The 23,233-nt window shown below is 39.1% G+C and overlaps 3 protein-coding genes across 5 annotated transcripts in view; 2 read left to right on the top strand and 1 right to left on the bottom strand.

Moving 5' to 3' along the window:
• The window catches only part of LOC139217353 (pyruvate dehydrogenase (acetyl-transferring) kinase isozyme 2, mitochondrial-like), a 188,728-nt gene extending 175,479 nt beyond the window's left edge, over positions 1-13,249 (bottom strand). Inside the window, exon 1 of the mRNA XM_070848687.1 lies at positions 13,243-13,249. The gene's annotated coding sequence lies outside the window, so the exon portion shown is untranslated. The remainder of the gene's footprint in view (positions 1-13,242) is intronic.
• prr14 (proline rich 14) lies at positions 405-13,073 on the top strand. 2 transcript variants are annotated; one of them, XM_070848685.1, is made up of 11 exons: positions 405-452; positions 1,655-1,682; positions 1,781-1,960; positions 3,460-3,622; positions 3,718-3,777; positions 4,518-4,558; positions 5,019-7,994; positions 8,104-8,245; positions 8,620-8,729; positions 9,175-9,243; positions 10,756-13,073. In XM_070848685.1, the coding sequence occupies exons 3-11, from the start codon at positions 1,818-1,820 to the stop codon at positions 11,045-11,047; spliced, it is 3,996 nt and encodes a 1,331-aa protein (XP_070704786.1). In that variant the 5' UTR covers positions 405-452; positions 1,655-1,682; positions 1,781-1,817; the 3' UTR covers positions 11,048-13,073. The 2 variants fall into 2 exon arrangements, with proteins under 2 accessions (XP_070704786.1, XP_070704787.1); XM_070848686.1 differs by lacking the exon at positions 405-452 and adding an exon at positions 514-599.
• A 5,050-nt stretch (positions 13,250-18,299) lies between the features above and the next one.
• rusf1 (RUS family member 1) lies at positions 18,300-22,878 on the top strand. 2 transcript variants are annotated; one of them, XM_070848091.1, is made up of 15 exons: positions 18,300-18,365; positions 18,477-18,625; positions 18,712-18,789; positions 19,046-19,160; positions 19,248-19,293; positions 19,399-19,431; positions 19,521-19,626; positions 20,434-20,535; positions 21,426-21,496; positions 21,596-21,780; positions 21,876-21,933; positions 22,022-22,086; positions 22,182-22,313; positions 22,403-22,468; positions 22,567-22,878. In XM_070848091.1, exons 2-15 carry the CDS (start codon positions 18,482-18,484, stop codon positions 22,650-22,652), a joined length of 1,287 nt encoding a protein of 428 aa, XP_070704192.1. In that variant the 5' UTR covers positions 18,300-18,365; positions 18,477-18,481; the 3' UTR covers positions 22,653-22,878. The 2 variants fall into 2 exon arrangements, with proteins under 2 accessions (XP_070704192.1, XP_070704191.1); XM_070848090.1 differs by having other exon boundaries at positions 18,324-18,625.
• The last annotated feature ends 355 nt before the right edge of the window (positions 22,879-23,233 follow it).

The raw sequence follows: 23,233 nt of genomic DNA, 5'->3' as shown, positions 1-23,233 counted from the left end.
GAGTTATGTTGAATGTTGAACTTATTTCATGTGTCTTATTTACCTTTATATCAGAAATTCCTATTCAGTATTGTTTGAAAATTTGACAACGTAACTTAGGTTAAAATACAAAATAAAGTGTAGTTAAAGGTCTCCGCTTGATAAAATGCCTTAAGACGTCAGGTCACCCCAGGACATGAAAGGAAACTATCATTTTTATGAGCCATTTGTCTTCGCGCTTCGGCATTGGCTGACCTGCACCTACGATGCTACAAAGTCTTCTCTAATTGGCCGGACTTCAATACGACTTTCCGGGCGGAAAATAAACTCGTGCTGTGATTGGATGATCCCTGTGTCAGTCAATTGGATTTGTAAAAACGGATACATGAACGAGTCGCTGTAGGGCGCCGTCCGGCATGTTTTGTTTATGGTGTGGTCGGAATACTAGCCTGCGGCCCAGCTGAACGTTTCTGGTAAGATTTTTTCAATGTTATTCAGCCATAATAACCATATGAAACTAAACTAAGAGAAAAGGATATGCCCAGTTACCCCATGGACAGCAGTAGAGCGGCAAGAGGGATGACAGCTCCCGGCTACGACTATCCCCTGGTGCAGAAACTGTATGTTACACACTGACTATCTGCGTTACCGAAACCATGCAGTTAACGAACGGAGTTACAATAAAGCACTGCTCTTATATGTGGCTAAAATGGTTAACTCATTATATTTAAGATGCCTTTTGCCCAATTTAAGATGACGCTGGCTAATGTTCACACGCCTTAGCTTATATATACATATATCTAAAAGTTTGGTTATTAGACAGTGTCCATTCCAGCAAGTAGACCTCGCTCAGTTTTGATCGAACCGCCGCTTTCATTTGATTGAAAACATGAACTGAAATGCATCCCTATTTAATTAGCTACGAGATGTGGTTCATGTCCACTTAACGATATAGCTGTCTTTATCATCAAATTAGGTTATTAGGTGGCTCTAACGGGCTGGAGAGCAAGGGAACTAACCAATAATTGATGTGCCAACGACGATGACTGAACACTGAGAGCTCAAATTTAAAATATGACTGTCCGATTTTTCCTCTAACTCAATATGTTGTGCTATTGTTTATTAAGGTTTTTTTATTTGCATCACGTTTCCAATATTAGATCATGACTTAAACTAGCGTTTGCACGATAGCGAATAGCCTTCGCCATACTTGCATATTTACTAATATGTATATTTCCACCAGAGAAATGTACATATTGATGTAGAAACAGATCTGAAACATTTTTACAAGATATAGCAATCTCATATCGACTTAGTGAAAGCCATTCCTCTCAACCAGATTGACTGTGCCTGTGTGTTCATTTAGCACAAGTCAAATTCCCATTGAATGGTCTCACAAATACCTCCTTACTACTGCAAGAGCTAAACGTTTATTTACAGTCTTGTCTCTCTTCTTTTCGCCTAAGTTTTGTCGCAGCACATTATATCTCTCTGTTTCTCTGTGTTGTTCCTTATAGTCATTTGTCAAGCTAATATGCAATCTTCTCTATTTTAATCAATGTTGAAAATGATCATTTATTCAGGCCAAGTTGTTTTGCATGTGATTGTTTAATTTTTGAAAAAGACATTAAAGAAAACTGAAACAACTAAACCCTATAACTATTTCTCGTTTCAGAGGAAACCCTATCTCAGAGATCAGAAAGGTAAATGGAGTCTAACTCTTAAGACTTATTTTAAAGTACTTTCATACTGATATGATACCCCGCATGTTTGGTTCTTTTTCCGTTGTTGTTATTTACAGACAAGGACAGACAAGGAGAGAAAGAGAGAGCAAGGGGATGTTGACTTATTCCTCTGACCCGCTCCCTCAGATAGTTTGTCCAATGGATGAAGATGCTATTGCCCCAAACCGTTTCTGTAGTGCACCTCCCCACAATGAACCTCCACTACCTCTCCTCCCCCTTCCCTCCACCACTCCCAGGTATAGTTGTCCAGGCACCTTTTGGTTTCTTTTGCTGCAGGTATATTTTCCCCTCCTTGCTTTTTGACTCTTTTTTTTTTTTTTTTTTTTATGGACTGAACCATGTTGGACTTGCTGACACTATGAGTACACACTATGGAAAGTTTTGGCACCATTCGATCATCATTGCTGAGATTAGGGAGATGTATTTTCTTCATTGACATTTATCTTGTATATTTCCATCACTCATGTGTTCACAGTTGTCTAGTAATTATCATATTTTAAAAGATGAGGATATCAAACTTATCATAATATGTAATAATATTATATGTCATCTCTCTACATCTTATCTAATTCTCATTTTTAGCCAGTGTAGAGTGTTGCTTTTGCCAGTTAAAATGACAAGTGCTGGCAGGTCCCCTCTCACTAATCGATGTTAAAAACCTGATGGCAGGTAAACTTGGTTGTCAGATTTGTGCACTAGTGTCTGTACTCAGCCAAAGATTGTGTACGAGGTGACAAAAGCAACACTTTGTAGCTGTTTCTACTGTAAGTGAACTAAGTGTCCCAAGAAGTACAACAGAGTGATATGTCTTGTCAGTGTCTGACTGCCGCACATCAATATCAGGGGTCGCACTCTTCCAGTTAAACCTTCATCCATATCTTATCTATAATTTAAGATGATCATCTTTATATTTTTGAATCAGGATCATCAGCATTGGGATGAAGTGGTTTGTGAAAAATGTGGTGTGCTGATATTTGAATGTGTTTTAATCAACATTTGTGTTATCAGTCTTGGTATTGGCAGATGCCCATTGTTAAAGCACCCCTATTGGGATCTGGGCCAAAAAAAAACTTGATCAGGACATCCTTAATGCAGATACTGGTGCATTGTGCGTCACACACTAAAACTTACTGCATTGTTTTTTTTCTGACTCTATTTGAAACTGTTGTGACTTCTCTGATGCCGATGATGTGCAGATGATGAGAGGAAAAACGTCCGCTGACAACGACTTGTTGCATAAAAATAGGTTTATTACAAAAAGATCAGTTGTCTAACAGGCTCCATGGTTGCCTGGAAGGACGTAACTCAATTATTTGTCTCTTACAGACAGAGTATCCCCTTGCCAAATTAACGTCTTCCCTGAGCTTCTCTGAATGTCATCTTTTATACCTTTAAAACGCTTACCTCATCATATGGTTTCCGTCAGTAGCAAGGCCCAAAGAGGTGTTGCCCTAATATGGAGGGATGTATAGAAAGTGTCCCTCTTGGGAAGTCACCACATCCTTGTATGGTACTATCACTCTTAGGAAATCATCCTGCAGCACCCTGACCATATATGTTAACACATACCATGCATCCTCTCTGACTCTCTTACCTAACAGAGACGACACACACATACATATAACATAGCAGATGCACATAACATATCAGATACCACAAAACAAAAAGGCTGCTCATTGACAAAATTTACAGATTTTTTAAATTTTTGTATTTATTTATTTTTAAACATTTACAGCTGTGCGAATGATGGACTATCTGGGAACAGACGGAGTGGTCGCATTCAAGGGATCAGAGGACGAACTCCTAAAAAGCAGGGCAATACAGATAGTGGAGCAGCTCAGAAATCATCCAGACAGAATCCGTCCCCCACAAAGAGACAAAGGGGGAGTGGAAGCATGGTAGGTATTACACTTAAAAAGTCTTGTTAGGATACTCTTAAGTAAACGAATGAGTCACCGCTCATGCAGCGTACATGAATCTCTCTGATTTGCAGGTACAAGTTTCACAATCTAAGCAGACAAGACTTGAAAGCACACACGACAAGCAAATCAAGGTCAGTTTTGTCTCTCCTTGTTCTAGCTGTTCTCACACTCATAGTCTCTCAGTCTCTATCTTACAGTCTGTCTGCAGCCCTTGATGGTATTTTCCATGTCATAAGGCTTTCAGTGTCTAATCTGTTTGTGCAGCTGTACTGTAGGCCTTTGTATGCCAACATTCAAGATCTGTACAGTAAGCGGGGTGTGAGGGTTAATTGAGTGATTTAATCCTCCTTCACGGTCTGCTGCATTTGACACAGACAATCAATTGGATGTCTTAATGTGACCCACTAATGCATAGACCACAGATTATAGAATGCAATGCATCTTCATTATCTTTTCTATCCCCTGCTTTGCAAAATTATAGATGCAAATAACTGACTAGGCAAACAACTGAATTGGCAGTTATGAGTGTCAGAGTGAGTGCTGCTGATTTATTAGTTCCTTTAGTGTTTGACCACATTTTAAAAAAAATTGCTTTTTTCAGATCTTACTTAAGTGCAATAATTACATTTTTGCAAGAGAGGGTTTACAAAAGTTCACAATAATATAAGGGCTTTGTTCAGTTTTGACCAAAAGTGACAGAGGTTTGGAAAACATATCTTAGTGACTTAGTGATTTTCTGTTGATGATTTTTTTTTTTTTTCGTAGGATGTTTAGTTAGTTTGATCAGTTGCTAAAATGGTTTTGATGCTCAGCTTAATAATGCTTAATTTTGTTAAAACAACTGTAAAATGTTTATGTATTTATTTTGCAGGATGGATTTGATTTTAGTTTTGCAGCAGAACCCCAAAACAAGTAAGTGTTATAGCCAATATTTCTCTGCATGTGTGTGCATGATATTTATTTAATGTTTTTTTTTATTTGTTAAATGTTTTGCATTTTTATTTATTTGACACAAGCATAATTTTAAGCCACTTAGAAAGAAAGAACTGTATGTTCAGAACAGTTATGTCTGTGAGCAACCGTGATCAGAGGCAGTGATGTTAGCATAGTTCATATCGTTTTTCATATGATCTACCTACTAAGCCATTGGAAAAGAGACATGACATAGATATGTGCATTTTTTTTTTCTTTTTTATATGAGCTGGGAACTAGTGAGTGGTAGGAAACCAGATATAAGATCTTGTATTGACACAACATATTGATTCCTTACTAGAAAATTGTTTGAAGGTGGTTTTAATTGTCACAATGACACAATTTCTGCCTTGTGATTGGGGTTTGAAACTCTAATTTCTCTTTTCCGTTTTTATTATAGGAAAAAAGACCAGAAAAGCCCACAGAAGAAACCAAATGTCTGTGCTGCAGAAAATGTAGTTGAGCAGTTTGATGACCACACCACACAGGCTCTTGACACTACTAAATCCGGCATGGATACATATGGGGAACTGGCTGTTGAACACGCTCTTGAAAATGCATCTCGGCCAAAGGGATGGGTGATCGGCCCCTTGTTTCAGTCATTCAAATCGAAGATGGCTAGTTTCACCGAGATAGTCATGAGTCCTGTTAAACTCTTCAGAGCCAATAGTCCTCCACCATCCATGGACTATGCAGACAAACTCAGTGAGTCTGAGCTACAAGCTGATGCAACATCTGATGTTGAATACTCACAGCCAAGTGATATGTTTTATCCCGAAGCACAAAGTGAGAATGGGAATCATGAAGCTAAAGATGATCAGAAGGATCTCTGTGAAGTAGAAGGTGCACAAAACACAAAAACTGTTGCTCTTAAATATTCTAAAAAATTATTGTTTGATGTGGAGTTGTCAAAACACAGTTCTGAACAGAGAGATGAATGTGCAATAACTCAGAAGGAAAAGAACGTCCCTGATTCTGTGCCTTTGCAATACAGTCCCTTACCCTACATTGTTTCTGATGAAATATCAGAATCGGTTGGGTCTGTTATTAGGTCTTCTGTACTGTTACAGTCCTCTGCCAATGTAAGTGCCTCTCATGAATCCAAGTTAAAGATATCCGGTTCTATGGAGGAGCAGAACGGCAAAGCGGCTTCCCGGCTGAAACCACTGCCTAGGAAATGTACAGGAAATGGAAAGAAAGTTACCTCTAGGACTTTAACATCTGAAGTCAAAAAGGAAGTGTCTGAGCCAGAGGCTATTGATGAGCCCATTTCTCACACAAATTCAGAGAAATCAAACAAAGCTGGAAGCTCAAGTGATACTGACAAAACCCTGTCATCACCTGCTTCAGTCCGCGGTCCCCAGCCTGATGGTGATGGTGACAGTGACAGCAAGAAAATCGAACATTCTCACTTAGTTCACCAAAGCCTCCAGAGTTCTTTAAATGACAGTGCTAATGGAAGGACGCCTATTTTGGATACTCAGCCGCTGGAGTGTCAGTTAAACCCTGACACTTATTCAGCTGCAGGTCTTGGAAGAGCAAAGAGGGAGTTGACACTGGACCGCCCTTCTCAAGACTTTGTCAAGAGGAAAAGATTGACGACAGATATATGTACAAAGAGTACAAAAAAACAAGGATTATTGAATGTGGCTTCAGATACTGGTGTATTGAGAGGGCTAAGACCACCAAGAAAGGAAATTGTTTTGACAAATACCACTGTAGATGGGGAAAAAATGCTGAAGCCTGCTAGAAAAAGACAAGCAAACAAGAAAGGAAAAGGTGGACAAGAAATGCTTAATACGATAAATGAAGCAGTGTTAAGCACACAGACTGAAAGTTCCTTTGATGCGATGCTGGTTTGCTCGCTGGATAAAAGCAGTGATGTATCGGAGAACAACCAAAAAGGCAGCAGCAGCAGCAAGGCGAAGCCCAGCGACTCGTGCAAAAGACTGAAAACAAAAACAGGTCCTGGTAAACCTGATTTTAACATTGATAACAGCATGGATTTGGAAACAACCGTGGCAGTCAGTTCTACAAAACAAGCTGAGCAGGAGCCATTCTTAGATGTCCCAGTCCGTCCTCATATAAAGCCGCTCCAGAGCACCAGCAAACGCAGGAATATAAACAAGGAACCACTAAAACGGAAATTGCCAAACCAAGGAAATTCAAGTACAGAATCAGACAGTGCTTTGGTTTCTAGCTCATCAGCAGTATCAGTGGAGCCATTAGAACGTACATCCCTGGATTTGAATGCCTCTCAGCTTGCTCAAAAAGGGAAGAGCACGAAAAAAATTGAGCTGAACCAGCCGTCCAAGAGACCCAGAAAGGGTTTTAGAGGTGCTGTTAAATCATCTGCATCAGGTGGGACTCTAGAGACAAAGCAATGTATCCATAACTTTCAGTTGATAACCAAAGAAAACCAGTCTAAAGAAGATGAAAGTAAAATCTCAATGGACCCTGTATATTTTGAAATGACACCTTTTGAAAGTAATCAACCTGGTCCTTCATCCACCCTACCTCATTGTTCTGTACAATTAAATGATGTTAAGCAGGTCATGGATGGGAAAGAAGAGAGTACTGATTCTGTGACAGATGAGATATTTCCCAGTGACACTGAAGCTAGTAAACCCAGCAGAGTCCATGTCACTAGGCTAAGGTCTAGTTCTAGAAGGATTAACATCAAGCCAAGGAGAGCAGATAACCAAAGGAGAAAATGCAGAGTTTTGCATAGTAGGACACGTAAAGATGAAGAGCTGACAAACTCCATCACTATGGATGATACTGACCTGGCTACAGCAGGTACACGCTCATCAGAAAATGGCCTTTCAAGGTCCCTGTTACGCAGCTACTCTTGTCCAGAGATCCCCTCCCTCCGTCCACATGACACACCCTGGACTTCTTTTCTGCATTCACCACATCACAGCAGGACTCACACACCACACCAGCATCAATCTTCCCACACTCCTTTTGTCCATCATGCCCACAAATCCCTGCGGCGGGCTCGTCGACACACAGTCAGCAGTGTAGAAGTGGAGAGGGAGATTGCCCCTCTCTGTCTTCGTAAAGAGGTGTACCCATCCAGAAGATCTGTCCCGTATGACAGTGTCACCCAAAACCTGTCTCCTAGCCTTGCACTTTCTCCCAGCACTTCCCTCTCAGCTCTTGCTTCTTGTTTCCTTTCAAGCCCACTGGCTTTCCTCTCTAAGAAAGTCTCAAGTGACAATAGAGGAGCACCAGCAAGCCCCAGCACTTCAAACCATGTTTCTTCTCCTACCTCCTCTTCTTCGTTACACCCATTGAGCCCCTCCACATGGTGCTCTCCAGGATTCCTCCAAAGAACTGACTCCTCTAGTGCTACCTTGGACTCTAGTAGCAGGTAACGTGCTTTTTAAAAATCTAAGATTTCAGATAAGACGTTAAATGCTAATGCCAATCATATTCAGATGTCTTGGCGCAGGCTGATTTAGCTCTTGCCTTCTTTGCAGTGGAATTCCTCTAGAGTGTATGATTGAGAGAAGACAACAGAGTGAAGAGGAGGATGATGGCGAGGACACAAGTTCATCCAGTCAGGAGTTTGAGGATGTAGGGTTGAGAGAGGAAAAGGCCTTGTCTGATTCTGAAATTAAGGTATGTATTATTTTACATAAGTAATATGACATCGTGTAGGACAGGTGCAATAACACAGTGGTATTGGGCATCATTTATTATAATGTTTGATTATGGCTTTTAGAAATCATTGTCAATCTGTGAATAAAAACATTTGACTTTAAAGAGGTTAAAATATATAACATAATGATAGTGTTTTATAATGTGTGTAAGCCTTGACCAGTCACTGTCGATATGGCACTTGTTCTGTGGTCACTCTGTTGGAGCAGATGCGTTGCTAGCTATGGAGCTAGTTGGCTATGCTACATCCTCTATATAACTCAACTTCTGTCTACTATATTCCGTAATGCTTCCAGAATGATTTAGGTTTTTTATGTCCTTATTTATTATAACAGGTTGTGCAAAAGCATGAAGAACGAGGGAAGGTGTCGTCTATTAGAATTCGGAAAACTTTACCTAAACCTCAGAATAACCTGACACCCATGGGTCTGCCCAAACCCATCAGGTAAATGCTCTCTATCTCTATCTCTGTCATTATAGAGAATATATACACACACACACACACACACACATTTGCCTACACTTACTGGCAAGTGCTGAGGGAAGCTTGTAATCAATTCCTTTGTTGCCATAGTCCTTAAGGAAAAAGTAGTTCTCTAAATTAACTTAGTGTTAAAACATATAGCAAGTTCAAAGGGAAGTTTTAAGGTCTGTACAGATGCTGATACAGATTTTGAACACTTGGGACACTGTGAAATAGTCATGCAAAAGTCACTCTTCTGCCTCGTATTAGTTAACGTGAAAGTAGGACAAATTCTACTGGGTCACACACACTGCCCCACTATTGAAAGTGAATTTGTGTCAGTGTCGATACATAGCTTTTGTCTATTTGGTCTTTGATCAATATTCAGACTGATTGCAACTGTTTTTTTTTTCCTGTTACACCGCAGGCTGAAAAAGAAGGAGTTTAGTTTGGAAGAAATTTACACTAATAAGAATTTCAGCAAACCCCCTGAGAGGTAAGGTCAACATAACAACATTGACTGTAAATGTATGATAAGTGATGCATATAAACAGAAACATATGTTAGTTAACAATTCATGAGTCTAACAAATTTACATAAGTCAGTCAGACAACATAAATTGCAGTTTAACCACTTTTCCCTTTAGACTTTGGAACAGTAAAATCAACTTTATCTATATCACTATGCTGTGTTTCTGGACACATGGAGTTGCAGAGTTAAATCAGCCAGAGCCATTTGTTTCCTGTCAAATGTTGAGTAATTAAAAAACAGATTTTTATTAAACGTCTAAATGTATCGGATAGCAATAGAGAATGTGTGCATATGAAGTTAGCTCAGGTATGACAGGCTCTAAACATATTACAGACAAGACTATAGTGACACTAACAACCCTGTGGTACAGTAACACTCATGATACAATACAAAATAAAACTTGGATGGATGAAAAATGGATGCACATGCTGTGTCCCACTTCCATATGATATACTGTTGTATGTAGAATACACTTAATCTTTATGCTATACTTATTTTACAGGAAGTCAACGTACTTAACTGTTGTATACTAACAAGAAATTGGTGATCAAACTTTAATATAAGAAAGGCACTGTCAGTGAAAGGTTCAAGTTTTTTGTATTCGGAGGTCCTTCTACATTATGTTTACGTGGTTTAATGTTTAAAAAAACTGATTATTTTTCTCCTCCAGATGTGGCTGCTGCACCTGTTTTCAGCCTCTGTCTGAACACTCCGTTATAGTAGAACAGAACACTCTGTTACATTGATATCGTCTTTAGCATCCCTGTCTTACCAGAAGCTGGTGTTAGGAAAAAACATTGGTGGACAGTGAGGTGGTGAGGAGGTTTTCAGTGGGCAGGGACAGTTGGCCTGTTGAAGGGCTGGATGAGGTCACATGATCAACTTATGACCTCATAAAGGGAGCAAGTATGTTTCACACATGCTGCTGAAAGATGGAGCAGGAGAAGAATAGAGAGCACAGTCTGTTCTCAGAGTGTAGTGGTCTGTAGACACACCGTGCTCATACATTTGTTTAGATGGAAATAAAAAGTGCATTTTGCATAATATGGGACCTTCTTAAACTTTGCAAACAGAAGAAAAACGTTTTCTGAGGTGTTCCTGGAGCTATGTCACCACCATCCATAAATAGTTTTACAGTTTTCAAGCTGTGAGCAGATCCTTTTATGTCATTTTATACATTGCATTGTGGTAAATATAGAATAGAATTAATATTCTATATGGAATTGGGGCACGGCTACATCCTCATTGGCCATTAGTGAGGCAAAAGAGCCCAAGCCAAGTTTTCCCAGAAGGTGGCACCACAGGAAAGATCACGTTGTTACTTAAATTGGCTGTGTAAGCTAAATTTTACGTTCTGTGTACTTTGTATTGGGAAAGGAAAAGTGGCATTTTTGCGTCACTAATAATTAATAACATGTTATGCTCCCATAACTTTGCAGACTTGCTCATTGATGAGAATTTGTTTCTTGTGTTCCAGCCGCCTGGAGACCATATTCGAGGTGCCTCTCAATCGTAGGAATGGTTCTGAGTCCTGGTTTGGCCAGAAGCGTGTCAAGCGATTTTTGGAGTTCCTCGAAGTCGGTGAGGCCAGAAAACCAAAGAAGCCACTTGTTGGTCTTGGAAAGACAGGTATTTCATGTTCCAGGACAAGACGTGGGGGCTTCCCTAAAGACGAACCGTCCCTCAGCGTGCAGGATGTGAACTCACTTCTCTGTGCCAAGCTTGATCAGCTGAATTTGTGGTTGATACATGATCAGAAGGACAGTTGACAGATGCCTCTTAAATTATTTTTTGGCAGCCATTAAAGAACACTGCAAGAGATAATGCTTGTTTGAATGACTTTTTTTCCAACATGAAGATTCCCATGTGAGTCTTCGAGTTTTCGTCAGCACAATCAGCGTATACATGTTGTGGTGACAAGTTGTTATTGAAGAATTACATTTTTCATTCTGTAGCATTTGTAACCTGCAAGTTGAAGAACAATACGTCATAACACCATAAATGTATTGCCACATAGGTGTTGGTTACATTCATTATACAATAAGTCTCTCTTTTTGTCATTACTGCACTCTGTGCACATCTGTGCCGTCCAGTTTTATCCCCAGCCACTTTTCATCTGTGATAAATGAAACTGTCCAGAAACAAAAGGTGACATTCTTGATTTAAACACGTGTGCAGTGTCATGGCATTTTCAGTACATCTTCAGTTTTTAGAGATCTCTGGCTTACCCAGCGTCACAAATCTGCACAATGTCCCTGGGTGAGTGATGATGCCATTTAGTTACAAAAGTAATGCAGAATACATCTGACTTCTTTAGCACTGTCTCATTTGAAAGAAAGCATTACATAAATAGAAGTGATCCTGCAGCATCAATTTACATCATAACTTACATCACCATTGTAAGTTATTTTATAAAGGCAGCTATTTTTTATTGAATACTGAATATATCTTTTGAAAATGCCAGCAAGAGATTTGGATTCACTGCAATCAATTTCTCAACCAAGTTTCTGTTCATGAATGTTGCGTCCCGTCAAATGTGGCTGCGGCAGCATAGACCTTGTGAATCATTTTACTCGTCTCAGGACAGACCCCGTTCAACTATTCAAGTATTTCAGTTTGTACAATAAAGACTGAAGAGGTTTTTGTTGTATAGAATATAACTTAGAAACAATACGGCACTCCCAGAGAGCATTTCTAAACCACAGTGGAAGTATCCAGATTCCACTGCTTGTTGGCTTTTTCTTACCTGTGGTTCTGTCTGGATTGTTTTGTGGTGTCTATATTTGGATTGCAAATGTAACTTCTTGGTAAGCTGCCTATGTATAAATATGCTTTTCTTTTTTCTTTTTTGGCCAAATTTTTATGAGGTTGCCTTAACTGTAAGATTTTGTTTAAATAAGTGTTTCGTAGGCGTATTTGTAATCGTCGCTGTTTTTAATGGGAGCATGTCAAAATGTTTCAAGCAACTCAGAACAAACAAGTTTTTGTTTTTTTTATTATAAAATTGTTTCTGTTTTTGTTTGTAAGAAAGTACAACACATGGATACATTTGACATTAATAAAGCCAATATGGTAACAATGCAATAAATGCCAAGATGATGTTGGCAATGATAAAGCACTGTCACGATCACTGCCATGCCATTTTATTTCCAGTATAGACCCAGTCCTTGATGAACAAGTTTATGTTGCTACTTCCTAGACTGACAGATTGAGTAATTTATTAACTTTTGTAGAATCTGCAAATGTATACAGTATCTGAGAATGAGCAAGTAAAATTTTAATGGCATTTAAGGTGCAAAATTATCAAGGATTGGGTTTTTACTGGGGAATCCTTAATATATAATGTATATGTATCATGTTGTGTCATGTCAAAAACTAGTTAATGCTGGATTTTTATATGGTTATCTAGGTTTTGGATTGTCCATATGTTCATATATTGTTAAATAAATATTACAGCGTATAAAAAAACATTTAAAAGTTATAAGGTTTTTAATACAATTTCCTCAAGTGGTTGTGCCTTGCATCAAAAAATGTAAACTGGGACAGCAGCCACTTTATCAGCACAAGAAAGACTAAAGCAGACTTTTTCAGTTTCATGTAACTACCAGTTTCTTCATGGTTTTTAGTAGTTGATGAGCAGCATTTTTACTGTCCACTGTCTGTCTCCATGAACATCCAAAACCAGAAGAGCCTGTCATGTTTTTGTGTTTGCTTTTTTTGTTCATCGGTTTATTACAGTCGATCAGTCCAGAAGAGTGATAGAATATGAGATTACTATCATGAGAATGGGGATTAAAGCCAGAATGACAAACCATGTCACAATGGAGATGATTCCAAATTTTTTTGCCCGTCTTGAAAACTCTGCAGCTGTCGCTGGATCTGTTGACTGCTCAGCCTGTTGAAGTAAGGACAAAACATTGTTTTGAAATGAGGGTTTACTCAGAAAAAATGAAGTCTTACTCCTGTGGTGTGAAGGACACTATTTCACCCTTGTTTTTGTTGATATTGGCTTTACTTCCTCATCGTTTGAAGTCCCTCAGACCCCTCTGCTGCACATGTAAAATTAACTGCAAAATTAACCATGTTGCTTTCAAATATTTTCTCTTTTCATCTGATCTTGTTAAAACCCAACATGTAGAAAAGTATCAAAGGGGTAAACTTCCCTCCATAAGTCAAGCTGGTGCTTTTGATATAGGTCACAAGTATGGAAATTACCATGAAATACATCCTTATTTGGTGTAATATCTATGTTTTATCTGTTGTATGGGCAATGCAGGAACAAATATATATTCCTTTTATTTGCCAAACGTCAGTCACTAAGAATTGCACAGTCCTACACAGTGATTCTACTTCTGTTCAGGGCCAGATAGACAACAGAGAGGTCAAACTTTGAGTCGTGCTGGACAACACCCAATGTATTTAACCATGCTTCACAGGTGGATCTCTGAGACCCCAAATGGAAGTGATGCCCTATTTTCTGTGGTGATTTCTGAAACATGTTAGCAGTTCAAAATCATGTATACAGTAAGCAATTCTTGTAAAATTTATAAAAAGCCGTGAAGGATCAAAATGATAAAACAATGTTAAGCCCAAACACAACATCAGGGCTGAAGGTGTTACAAACAACACTCTGTAAGATCATACCTGTCATGAAACTGTAAGTGAAGGTCTGAAGCACAGAGAGGGAATTTTGTGCTGGAAGAATTTCATTTGGGGGCAGCAGGGCATTTTTCCCCACTGGAAATGCTTTAGGAAGAAATCTCTCTCTCTCCTCACTTAGAAGATTACAGCAACTGATGATGTACATTTGCGTTTGTATTAAATTAAACAGCAGAGAGTGAGGTGCTGGAGGGTGTGGCCTGTCTTTTCTCTGCTAAACATGACCATGAACTCATTCCTCTAAACAAGTTTACATTTGTCAAATTGTCACTTTATTGTAATTTTAGGCAGGAATTTGGAATCTAAGCTTTAGGCTTTCACATTTTCGCTGACAGACCAACAAAGAAAAGAAAAGAGCCAGACAATAAGATACCTTGACTGAATTTATGAGAGCGCTGATTCCAATGCAGGAGATCCCACAGATGACGCTGCAGATGGCTAGCTTTCTGTGGTTCTCATCATTGCAGCAGGAGGCAGCACCCAGTCCAGTGCTGGTGATTACTTGATTACACGTGTCATTATTTTGTGTGGCACCTGACCCTGCAGTGGTTGTCAGTGGGACCTCTTCATCCACCGTTACATGTGTCTGAGATGAAGACATTTCTGTAAAACATGAGAGCAGGTTTACATGAATGAATCATAATATGTCTGCTTTATGGTTTTAAGTTTGTTCACACCTGATAAAACTGTTTGCTTTTGGAGATAAAGCCACATTTAAAGAACTGGTTTCACCCTTTATGTAAGGACAAACCCTGCCTAGGTACATGCTTGCTAAAGTAAAATTGTAATACTTGAATGCCACAGGTCTAAGAGGAACCCTCGTATGTGACCTTTTCAGAATACTTTTCCGACACAATAGGACAGACGACCGAGTTATTTCATTTCTAACTGACTACATGGATTGTATTTGATCTTTTCTGTTCTGTTCTATTCTGTTCTATGTTCCTGCTTTCATTCTAAAAATAATAACCTGATTACTGACCTCCTCCATTTAATGTCATAATGTCAGAGTGCCAAAATACTGTGTGAAAGTCCTATTTTTCATGACTGTACACCAAATAACAAAGCTCTCACAGAGAGTCATGTTTTTTTGTTGTGTGTACATATTTTGAATGTCCCTTAGCAGTGGTGAAAGACATACTCAGATCTTTTACTCAAGTGAAAGTACTAATGCCGAACTGTAGAAATACAGTTACAGTACAGTCTGTCACAAGTAAAAATCCTGCATTGACAATGTTTATAAGTAAAGGTACAAAAGTAATAGCATCGAAACATACTTAAAGTATCAAAAGCACACATAATGCAGAATGGCATTGTTGTATTGTTAATCTGAATCTGCAAAGTAAGTAGTAGCTGTTAAATACATTTAGTGAAGTGAAAAATACATTTTCCTCCTGAGATGTTGTGGGGTAGAAGTGTAAAGTAGCAGAAAGTAAGAATGCTCAAGTAAAGTACAAATACCTCATATTTGCTTAAGTACGGCACTTGAGTAAATGTACTTAGTTACTTTATACCATTGACACTTAAGTTTGACCCCCTCTCAAAGCTGGCCTATCTGTTTTTTGGACATAATGGCAATAGGTCAGTGATTTGGGTGCCAACATGTCCCACAGGGCATACCAGAGGGTTGAAACTGATCCCCAACTCGTCTTGAAACTTGAAAATGCTGTTACTTCCTTTTACTGTTAGTAGAGTGTGTTCCCATTTTGCACTTGTGACCTGTATTTACCTCCCACTAATAGTTCACACGCTTGTATGAGTTTACCCCATACAGTTTGACCTACTGATCTATCCCAGGTTAGAGAATGTAAAATACATGTCCCCAACGAGTCTAAACACGTCCTTCAAAATATTCAGACAGTATGCTCTCTTTAGTGAGACTTCTCTGGACTGGGTTTTTCCAACATGAAACAGAAAGTACCCATTGAATGGTGTGACTTAGGGAACAGTGTCAGGAGTTCCCAGTTAATGATACAAAAAAAGCTTGACAAACTTGTGTGATCACGCTTAAAAAATGTCAGAACCTCTTGTTTGGCTGACAAGTTGTCATGGGGATGAAAATCATACCATGTAACTAATCTAATCTCTGACTGGATCAAAGAGTGGCATGCCAACACTCTGTGTGCTTGTCACATAAAAAATAGTTAATAATACTTATGATACTTATGATTTAGAAAGTTTCTGATCTATAAAACAAAATCTTAAGATGGTTCTTGAAGACAAAAGGAAGAAAGTACAACTTTGGATAAAACATTATTCAAATTGACCAGATGTTACAGTATAAACACTATTAAACTTCATTTATTGTACCAACCTGATCCAAATTTAAAGGCACTGTTCCTCAGTCTTCTTTGTCCAGTGTTTTATTCAGAGTGGTATTAAAGTTTTAGTAAGCTGATAGGCAAATGTATTGTCTTCTTGTCCTCTGAACAAAAAAAGTCCAGTTTACAGGTGACAGCTGCCACATGAAGCCTCTTCTTTCAGATACGAAAGTTTTAGTGTCGAGTTCCACACGTGGTCATCCAAACAAAACTGCCGTCATGGTAGTTCAAAAGGCCCCGAACAGCTCCGAAGTCGTCCTGTAAAGCCCTGTGAAAGCCTCAGTGCCATATAAGTTGCTGAATGACAGCACTGGGAGTGAAACTCTGTGTGAAACTTCCACGCCTGTTTACTGTGCAGACGCCTTCCTCTCTTTCTTGCCCTCCCACTCAGACACTTGTCAAACCCTTGCCACTCATTAGTTCTTCTATTCTGTTCCTGGTATTCTCAGGTTTCTGGCTTCCTGTCTTCTTTGTTAGTTACTCTTTCACATGCTGTGTAACAGTGTTACAACATTTCCCTCACTTCTCTCCCATACAGCATTCCAGAGAACATGGGAGAGGTGTGTCAGCACTTGTTTCGCCTTGGGGTGAAACAGCCACAGATAGTGAACAGATCTTGTGTTTTTCTCCTCCGTTTGTTGGCAACAGTTTCTTTTTTGCTCATTCCTCTTGTTGCTACTCATAAGGTTTTTTAGTCTCCTGCCATCCCTCTGCTCTATGACCCAGAGATAAGAATTATTTACTCCCTCTTGACTCAGTGATTGACGATTACTTGTCTGCATTTTTTTTTCAGTGCTGACGCCACCCACTGTACATTCTACAAGCCATAAAGACAATAGGATCTTTCCTCACAGTCAAATATAGGAGGGATCTGATGTGCTGTGTATTTTAACCAATCAGTGTGGCTCAGAAGACCAGGAATTGACACCCATGGTGCCACAAGTTACATTTTTTTTCCCATAAAATGTGTTATGTGTTAGCTGTTGATACATGTCAAACCTCAGTGAATTTGGAAAGTCTGGTTGTAATTTGTTTTGCATTGTTGTTTTGAATGTGTTGCATCAGTAAACTGCTTAAAAGTTATAATAGAGTTTGGTTATTCACAGGGTCATGAGGACAGGCCTGATTCTGATCTAAATACAATGGCTCAAGAAGAGCATCAATGAAAGCAGCCTGCACACCTGCCCCATGCCACAACAGTTTCATAATGACAATGCCGCCATCCCTCATACAGTCAAAACGTTTCCATCTACATACATATATATGTAGTCAGTGTCAGAAGGACCTTTCTCAAAAGATACCAATCATATAGTGACACAGTGCTTAAATACAGCCCATAACTGCATAATTGTCCAGCTCACTGACCCAGGATTCCCACACCTGTCAGACATACACTAGCTATAATTATACATTTCTATTTCTTTTGATATTACTAAAAAGAAAAACATTTTGTTAGGTTAATGGTATGTATGTATATAAGACACAGCCCAAATTAACCGTATACAGATATACCATGGGCTCTTATAACTTTGCATTCATACATGTATAAATAAACAAAATGAATAAATCAAAACCCATTTTAAGAGGATGTGCTCACTCAAAATAAAACAGAGACAAAACCACAGCAAAACCAAATAATAAGAGGCAAAAAAAAGAGTCCATCTCCACATGAAACAATTAATGTCACATCACTTTTTTCATATCATTTTACTTTGTCAATTATAAAAAGTAAGTTGGATTATATCGCTGAACATTTCACAGGAAGATCGAGGCCCTCCGGTACCTCAGGAGTTTATTTAACAAGTGTTGTGTTGTGAGAGACAGTTTTTGTAATGTATTACTATAATAATTCTAATAATGATGTATTTTTATAGGTCTAACCACTGTGGTTTCCAGTACATGAAACGTTATTAGAAAATGATTGCTATTGTGTCTGCCTCCATCTCTGTTTATTGGACGTTTGCTGGGTTTTTAACTGGAGCTCCGCCTTTAACTCCCGATCCACCAATGAGGAGTCTCCAAACGGTGAGTGCGAAATGAACACGGAAGTGCCTTGAAGAAAAGCACGACAGGAGAGGACGACACGTAGGCTGTGTCCAGTTCGGTGGTAAACTTAGCCAAAAGGGCTTTTATTGAGTATATTGCTGTGCATTTGAGGCTGCAGAACTGTTCTGTTTGATAGTGCAGTCAGCACATCTCTGTGTTTCGCTCCTAACAGCCTAAATGGAGACAGAAGGAGGTGTGGTTCTGGCCACAGAGAGATATGGCAGTGCAGAGTTCTGGAAGTATTTTCGAAAGGATGGAGTGATGGAGAGGAGAAGAGATGGAGGTGAATCAAGAGGAAACTCTATCGTTGGAGTTTTTAAAGTAAGGACTTAAAACAGGACACAAAACAGTATATTGATTATTCATAACCCCCCCACACACCTCACTTTTTTAATATTTTATTTCAGAGTGTCTTTCTGCCTCAAGGCTATCCAGAGAGTGTCAGCAACGATTACCTGCAGTACCAGTTTTGGGATACTGTACAGGTACAGTAAATAATGCATCAAAACCACTGTGATCACTGCCATGAGTGTCGGATTCAAACCCTCTCCTCTCCTCTCCTCTCTTCTCCTCTCCTCCTCTCCTCTCCTCTCCTCTCCTCTCCTCTCCTCCTCTCCTCTCCTCTCCTCTCCTCCTCTCCTCTCCTCTCCTCTCCTCTCCTCTCCTCTCCTCTCCTCTCCTCTCCTCTCCTCTCCTCCTCTCCTCCTCTCCTCTCCTCTCCTCCTCTCCTCCCTCTCTCAGGCTTTTGCCAGCTCTCTGTCAGGGACTCTGGCCACTCAGGCCTCTCTCAAAGGCGTCGGTGTTGGAAACCAAGAGGCAACAGTAGCTGCAGCCACAGTCACATGGTTACTGAGAGGTGCTTCCTTGAAATATACCATACATTATACCATACATTACTCCTGCACGGTGAGTGCAACTTGCAAACTAATGTTTTCCCCTGCAGATGGAACAGGTATGTTGGGAAGAATCCTCTTTGCTTGGCGGAAAGGGTAGGTGTTCTTTTTCAATGCATTTAAGGTTTCGGGAGCTTTATTCCAGTGTATGCTCATTTCTAATGGAAATCCCTCTCCATAACTTTTTTTTTTTCATTTCAGCAACAAACTGGACTCCGAGGCCAAAAAATGGAGGTATGCATGGCACACAGGCACTACATTTAAAAAGGCATTATCATGAACTTATCTTACATACTAAGTTCTTTCTTTTAATTTCTTATCAGACTTTTTGCTGATGTTCTCAATGACATCGCCATGTTCATGGAAATATTGGCTCCATACTTTCCTACTTGCTTCACCCTGATTGTGTGTACTGCAGGGATATTCAAGGTAAAGGTTAAAATACTTTAAATCAGCTTGTGATGAAAATGTAAAACTCAAGGTTCACTCAGTATGTTATTCCTCAAGATATATTAGTAGGAAGTAACTGAGTGAACCTTGAGTTTAGAATTTCTATCGTAGTATACTGTGTGTGTTCCCAGAGGGAAGAATGAACCTCCATGCTAAACTTATGTTTGTAACTGATCCACTCATCAATACATTTGAATCATTTGGATTATTAGTCTATAAAATACTCTGAATAAAGAACAAATGCCAAAAACCAGAGGCCTAAAAAAGAGGCTTCAACTAGTAGTTCCTTTCTTATGGTAATGAGAGATAAATCTTGGACGTTGTAAGTAAGTGGAACTGAAAGCAGAAAATGTGAATGTTACATAAATTATGTTTATCAATACTTTTGCTCACAAATTACTATTATTATTAATTCTACACATTCATGTGTAAGGTCTTTGGTTGAAGTGACATTGACAGCCTGTGACAAGGTGCCGTAAGCAGATAGTGCTCGAGAGTTCAGGAACCGCCGGCCTAACCTTTGTGGTCTGATAATCAGACAGCCTCGCTATTTTGTCTCACTTCATCCAGTCACTATTATCACTATTTGAATCATTGAACAAATCTATTACATGGGTACAAACTATGAAACTGGGATATTGAAAGGAGACAAGCAGTCAACCTTGATTGATTATCAAAATATTCAGCAGTTGACCAACTAAACACTTCATCAACTTAAAGTTTTTGGGTTTCTTAGGTAATTATTGATGAATATAAGCTGCTATTATGTGTGTTTGTGGTCTTCAGTCCATTGTTGGAGTGGCAGGTGGTGCAACCAGAGCTGCTCTGACTGTTCATCAGGCTCGCAGAGACAACATGGCTGACATCTCGGCCAAAGACGGCAGTCAGGTACTTTTGGGGTTTTTCATGACCTATGACTTGTACTTTTGTTGGGCTGTGTATTGTGGAGCAAACCATGGTGAACAGCGTGTTCAGAGAAGACTAACAACTAGTTTTCTCTGGTATAATACTAGAAAACTAGTTAATCATTAATGATTATTATGTATAACCTTATGTACAGTATTTTGCTGTAGTACATCCCATTATACATAAAGGAGTACATTAGGCCTTTTTCAGAGCCAATATTTTGACTTGTCATAGTAGGAAAACAACAGGTGTTACTAATAAAAAATAAGGGATAACTCCAGTATTTTAAAATCTGGGCCCCATGTTTGAAATAACCGGTAGGTGCAAAAAGTTTTGGAATTGCTTCAGTAAATCTCCTCAGCCAGCAGCCGCAAGCAGGCTGCAGTAGCTGCAATGTAATCCTTTAGGGCAACTGCGCCTGTCCAAGTGCATACATTAAAGGTGCTTGTTTTTGAGTCAGGTTGTTATTTGAACTGTCTGACAACATTACGGAAGGGACCCCTACAGAGACAGGTTGTCATGCTCAACCAGAAACAGCCGTTATACTGCTCTCTTCAAAGCCAGACTTCATTAACAAAAACAGTAATTTTACGTTGCAGAACATGGGAGTTGCTGGTCTACTGCTGCCTTGATTGGTTAGTTTTTTTGTTTGCATTATGTGATTTCTTTTTTTTTCAGGACCCTGAAACTGAAAACAAAATGGAATTCAGCCATCATTGATTTTATTATCTCCACCTGTGCTTTTACCACTGTAACATGTCAACGTGTCTTCAACAAACAGGGCCTATTAACAGCTGTTTGGTTTCTGACTTGATAATATCTCTTTACTGTACAGAACAAATTCTTATCTTGATGTCTTTTATTTCCCACAGGAGACTTTAGTGAATCTGGCTGGACTGCTGGTCAGTTTGGTACTCATTCCGCTCGTCACTGACAATCCAATGTAAGTATTATTATGTAGAACGTATATAAATGATCACTAGAATCTTCCACAGAGACTTATTTGTCTCTTACATCACCCCTCTCTCTTTCTGCCCCTCAGACTGACTCTCAGCCTCTTCTTCCTCTTCACTGCCCTCCACCTGTTTGCTAACTACAAGGCTGTGCGTTCGGTCGTCATGGAAACCTTCAACGAGGCGCGGCTTTCGATCGTACTGCAGCAGTACCTGAGAGATAAGCGGATCCTGAGTCCACAAGAGGCCAATAGCAGAGAACCCATTTTTGTGGGTAAGACTCATGCTTTTGCTGACATTTACTTGGCACAGTTGTAATGTGATAAATCTGTGCATTCAAAATCAGGGATTCTTATGTTTTTTCTCCAGAGTTTAGGAAAACCGTGCCAATCAAACTTGGAGTGAGGCTACAGGAGGTTGTACGAAGGTAATTCCATGCACCATTTTTGCTTATATGGTGAAAATGACTCAATAAAAGTTCAGCACAGTTTAACATGATTTTGCTTATTTTGTAGCCTAGAGGAACTGAATTTGGCTATTAAGAAAAACAACTTGCCTTACCTGTTGGGGATACAAAATGGTATGTCGTCTTTAATTGTACTCAGAACAACAGTGTGTTTAAGAGAAATAGAACATACTTTAAATGTTTTTGTAACTCGGCTGTCTTCCACTCAGGCTGTGTATGTGTTTGTTTGGGACCGGAGGCATCAGTGCATCATGAAATCAGAGCGATGTGCCAAGCTGTGAGGCTCAGCAGCATGTTGAGCCCTCAAACTTCCAGAGAGCCTCCTACAAAACAACAACAAAGTGAGCCTTTACCTCCATTCATTTCTTTACATTCACAGAGGAGCTTTCTCTCTTTTACACAATATAAATTTAATTTATTTTTTTTAAAGGTCACTGGGAAATGGTGCATGAGAGTTACGAGTTGATGGACACAAATTTCAATCCATTTCTCAAAGGTGAGCACACACAAAGCAATTATAACCAGCAAGCCATCATCTTTATCTGTTATATTCTTTTACTAATAGAAATATGATTTTTCTAATATAATTTCCAGGTGTGGAAGCTGCAGGATGGGACATAAAACGAACTCTGCTGGACTGGGATGAGTGGAGGGTTGAGTGGAAAACAAAAACTAACTGAGCTGTGAGACATTTGCAGTCATTTCACATGGTTTATATCACAAATTTTATGTTCATTTAACACTGATCATTTTAAGTATCATTGTTTGATAAAATAATCTATATTTGTATGAATATACTCTGATTTTTATGGATATTGAAGTTGCGGGGTCAGTTAGCAAATATCATTGATTGAGCAATCTTTCATTGTTTTTTGCCTTTGTTAGACGTGTTTTTCTTTGTGCAAATGTGACCTAAATAAAATATGACTGACTGCCTCACTGTCGTTGATCCATATGGGGGCGGTGTGGGGCATTCATATGTATCATAATTTAGACATCACGAAGAAGAAGAAACACCATCCGGTTCGTCAAGTTAGCAAGTCTTTTGTATGGCTGTAGCGGAAACAAGCATTCACGGCCGGTGAATATAATTAATAAATATAGTTGTATATTAACATGAACAGGGTTTGACACAAAATTAATAGAAATCAACCTCTTAATTTTACCGAATAGTATATAATTATTGTTAGATTTCTGCAACGCTGTGTTTCTGTGAACGCTTTCGAACGTATAATGAGGTTATTATTTTGAAACTTCTGAC

The sequence above is a fragment of the Pempheris klunzingeri genome, chromosome 17 (genome assembly GCF_042242105.1).
Source record: "Pempheris klunzingeri isolate RE-2024b chromosome 17, fPemKlu1.hap1, whole genome shotgun sequence".
In the NCBI taxonomy this organism is placed as follows: domain Eukaryota; kingdom Metazoa; phylum Chordata; class Actinopteri; order Acropomatiformes; family Pempheridae; genus Pempheris; species Pempheris klunzingeri.
The sequence above is the reverse complement of the archived record's forward strand: the minus strand, read 5'-3'. Positions and strand labels throughout refer to the sequence as shown.